The sequence below is a fragment of the Anopheles aquasalis genome, chromosome 2, assembly GCF_943734665.1.
Source record: "Anopheles aquasalis chromosome 2, idAnoAquaMG_Q_19, whole genome shotgun sequence".
NCBI lineage: Eukaryota > Metazoa > Arthropoda > Insecta > Diptera > Culicidae > Anopheles > Anopheles aquasalis.
This window is the reverse complement of record NC_064877.1, coordinates 85,898,147-85,900,646: the sequence shown is the minus strand read 5'-3', so window position 1 is coordinate 85,900,646 and position 2,500 is coordinate 85,898,147. Positions and strand designations below refer to the sequence as shown.

General features: G+C 53.9%; 1 protein-coding gene across 9 annotated transcripts in view; it reads left to right on the top strand.

Annotated features, from left to right (window-relative positions):
• Positions 1-2,500, top strand: part of LOC126571146 (protein outspread) — a 161,316-nt gene that overhangs the window by 116,321 nt on the left and 42,495 nt on the right. For all 9 annotated transcript variants that reach the window (XM_050229443.1, XM_050229442.1, XM_050229441.1 and 6 more), the window contains exons 5-6: positions 610-798; positions 1,059-1,122. In XM_050229443.1, the coding sequence (XP_050085400.1) occupies positions 610-798; positions 1,059-1,122 (253 nt within the window). The remainder of the gene's footprint in view (positions 1-609; positions 799-1,058; positions 1,123-2,500) is intronic.

Below are 2,500 nucleotides of genomic sequence, written 5' to 3'. Positions count from 1 at the left end.
TCTCATCGCACTCAAAAGTCGAAGGAGCGCGCTGCTCGAAAGAATATAAATATTTCCTCACAATCCGCGACTCCGTGGTGCCCCGTGGAGGATCTGCATCGCGGCCCACATCGAGTGGATGCAATTTATAGTACCGTCGGAGATCTCTGGCGCGCGCGCGCGCGCCCTCACTCTCTCGAGATGGAGGTTCTCTGTAAAAACTAATTTTATGATTTTATGGCAGCAATTCCGCGGCTGCTGCTGCATGCGATGCGTTCGCGATGCGCTCGCTGCCTCTGGGAAAATTAGATTCCTCCGGCCACCTGGCTGGCCGGTTTTCCGGTGCACCACCAAGCGACGCATAGATTTGAATTGGAGTGTTTTTGGGGGACCGAAAATGCAAGTTGAAATTGGCAGAAACAATCGGTGGCCAGCTGTGAACCTGTGGCTGTGATAATGGCAGTGCGGAGTGGCCAGCCACCCGGCCAGCCGCCGGGATCACTATCAGATTTCGAATTTAATTATTACTTTATCACCAATCTTTACGATCGTGCACCTCGCGCTCTCTCGCTCGGTTATCCCTTCCTTTAACCTTTCTCTTTTTTTGCTCTTTTTTCACCCTCGTAACAGCCCGAAACGATACCGCAGGCCATAATCGATATGACGAAGGTGCTGGAGGTAAGCACGGCCGACGCCATCACCAGCCATCCGCACTCGATCGCCATCACCGCGCCGGAGCGGGTCACCTTCGTCAAGGGAACGTGCCCGGAGGAGACCAAGTGGTGGTACAACGTGCTGGTCGCCTTTCCCAAATCCAAGGTACGCACGACACATGCACACACTCTAGTGCTTCCATTATCCTGTCAACCTTGCATCATCAATCAGCGTGTCATCGGTGCATGTTCCTAATTGCAAATGATCGATACCACGTCTCACTCTCTCACTCTCCCACTCTCTCTCTCTCTCTCTCTCTTCTTTGTTTCTCTCCCTTTCGATCTGCTGTGATCTCTCCCGAAATCTGACTCTTGGGCACCGGTCACTCGGAACATCGGACTTCCGAATCCTCGAACACCAAACAGGGACGCCACAAACGGAATGCGACCTTTCCCGGTGGACAGGCGACGGCGATCCTGCAAGCACAGAGTAAGTAACACTATTCCCTTTACTCCAACCCCGTGCATCTGCGGCGTAGGTGTGTTCCATGTCCAGTGAAGCAGAAGCGCACGCGGATTCATCGCCGCTCGTCGGGTTCGGTCGCTAAATCAATCATTCTTATGTTTCACGTGAGCCAGCCAGCCAGCCAGCCGCTAAACATTGAATTGGCCAACCGTGAATGAGGCCACCGAGACGGGAGGAGTGCCGAGGGGTGGGCGGGTGGCCACCGGAATCCCGTTATATCCGCCGTTCCGATTGGTTCCGCGACAGAACAACAACCAGCAACAAGCGACGAATTAAAATCCTTTGGCAAAAGGCGATGGCGACGGTGGCCGCTAATGTGGCGTGAAGTTACAATGTTTCCGTGGAGAAAGAGAAGGAGAAGAGAAATGGCGGGTGGCTGGTGGCTGGTTGGGGGTGGACGGACCTGACGTTTCCTTTCTTTTCCACCACACCGATTTTTTTTTGCTTTCCTTTCAATTTGCCTGATTTTATTCTGGATTCTTCAGTCCCTTCAATACATTCTTCTTGGACGCACACTCCGGGGAAGAAAGTTCTCGTGAAGGTTCGTGGGTGGTGGCTTGAGCCTGGAGCTGGAGCTGGAGTGATGATGTGGATGATGACGCGCACCACAGCAGCGCCGCCAGATGATGATGCTGATGATGATGATGATGTTACGGACAGGCGAAAGGTGGTCCCTGCCCTGGCAGGAGGTCCAGTAACCTTTTCCCATTCTTCTGCTGCTTCTGCGCTGGTGCCGTGGGGGGTTTTCCGGGTTCGCGAAGCTGTTGTATGTCTGGTTGGCCAACATCCCCGGTGTGTGCCCGGTGGCCACACATTTTGTCGGTCAAACTCCCGCTCTCTATCTCTTCCATTTTCTCGTTGACTCATCACCCACGGCGGAACCAACACACACGCCAGCACGGAGGGAGTTCTTTCTCCAAAACGAATCCCGGGTGTCCAATTGCCAAAGGGGGCCCTTGAGACCACCGGACCGGGTGGTGTTCCTGTGCACTCCCCGAAGGCGTTCTCTGTTTGCGATGCATTCGAAAAAGTGGCTGGCTGGTAGAGCGGCAGCGGCACGATCGCGCGATCGATTTATCTTCCAAACGCCGCCATCGCCCAGGACAAGTGACGATGGTGTTGGTGGTGGTGGTGGTGGCCTAGAAGAGGATGAAGAGGAAGGTGGAGCAAAAACCGCCTCAAACCCCGTTATGCAATCAATAATAATAAAAGATTTTGACATGTAGAACGTTCTTTCACTGCTGCTGCTGCTGCTGGTGCTGCTCTTCTCCTTGGGGACCACTGTTGCAGTCAGAGCTCCGGAGAGAACCAAGAGGTCCAAAGCACCAAGCAGCAGCAGTCG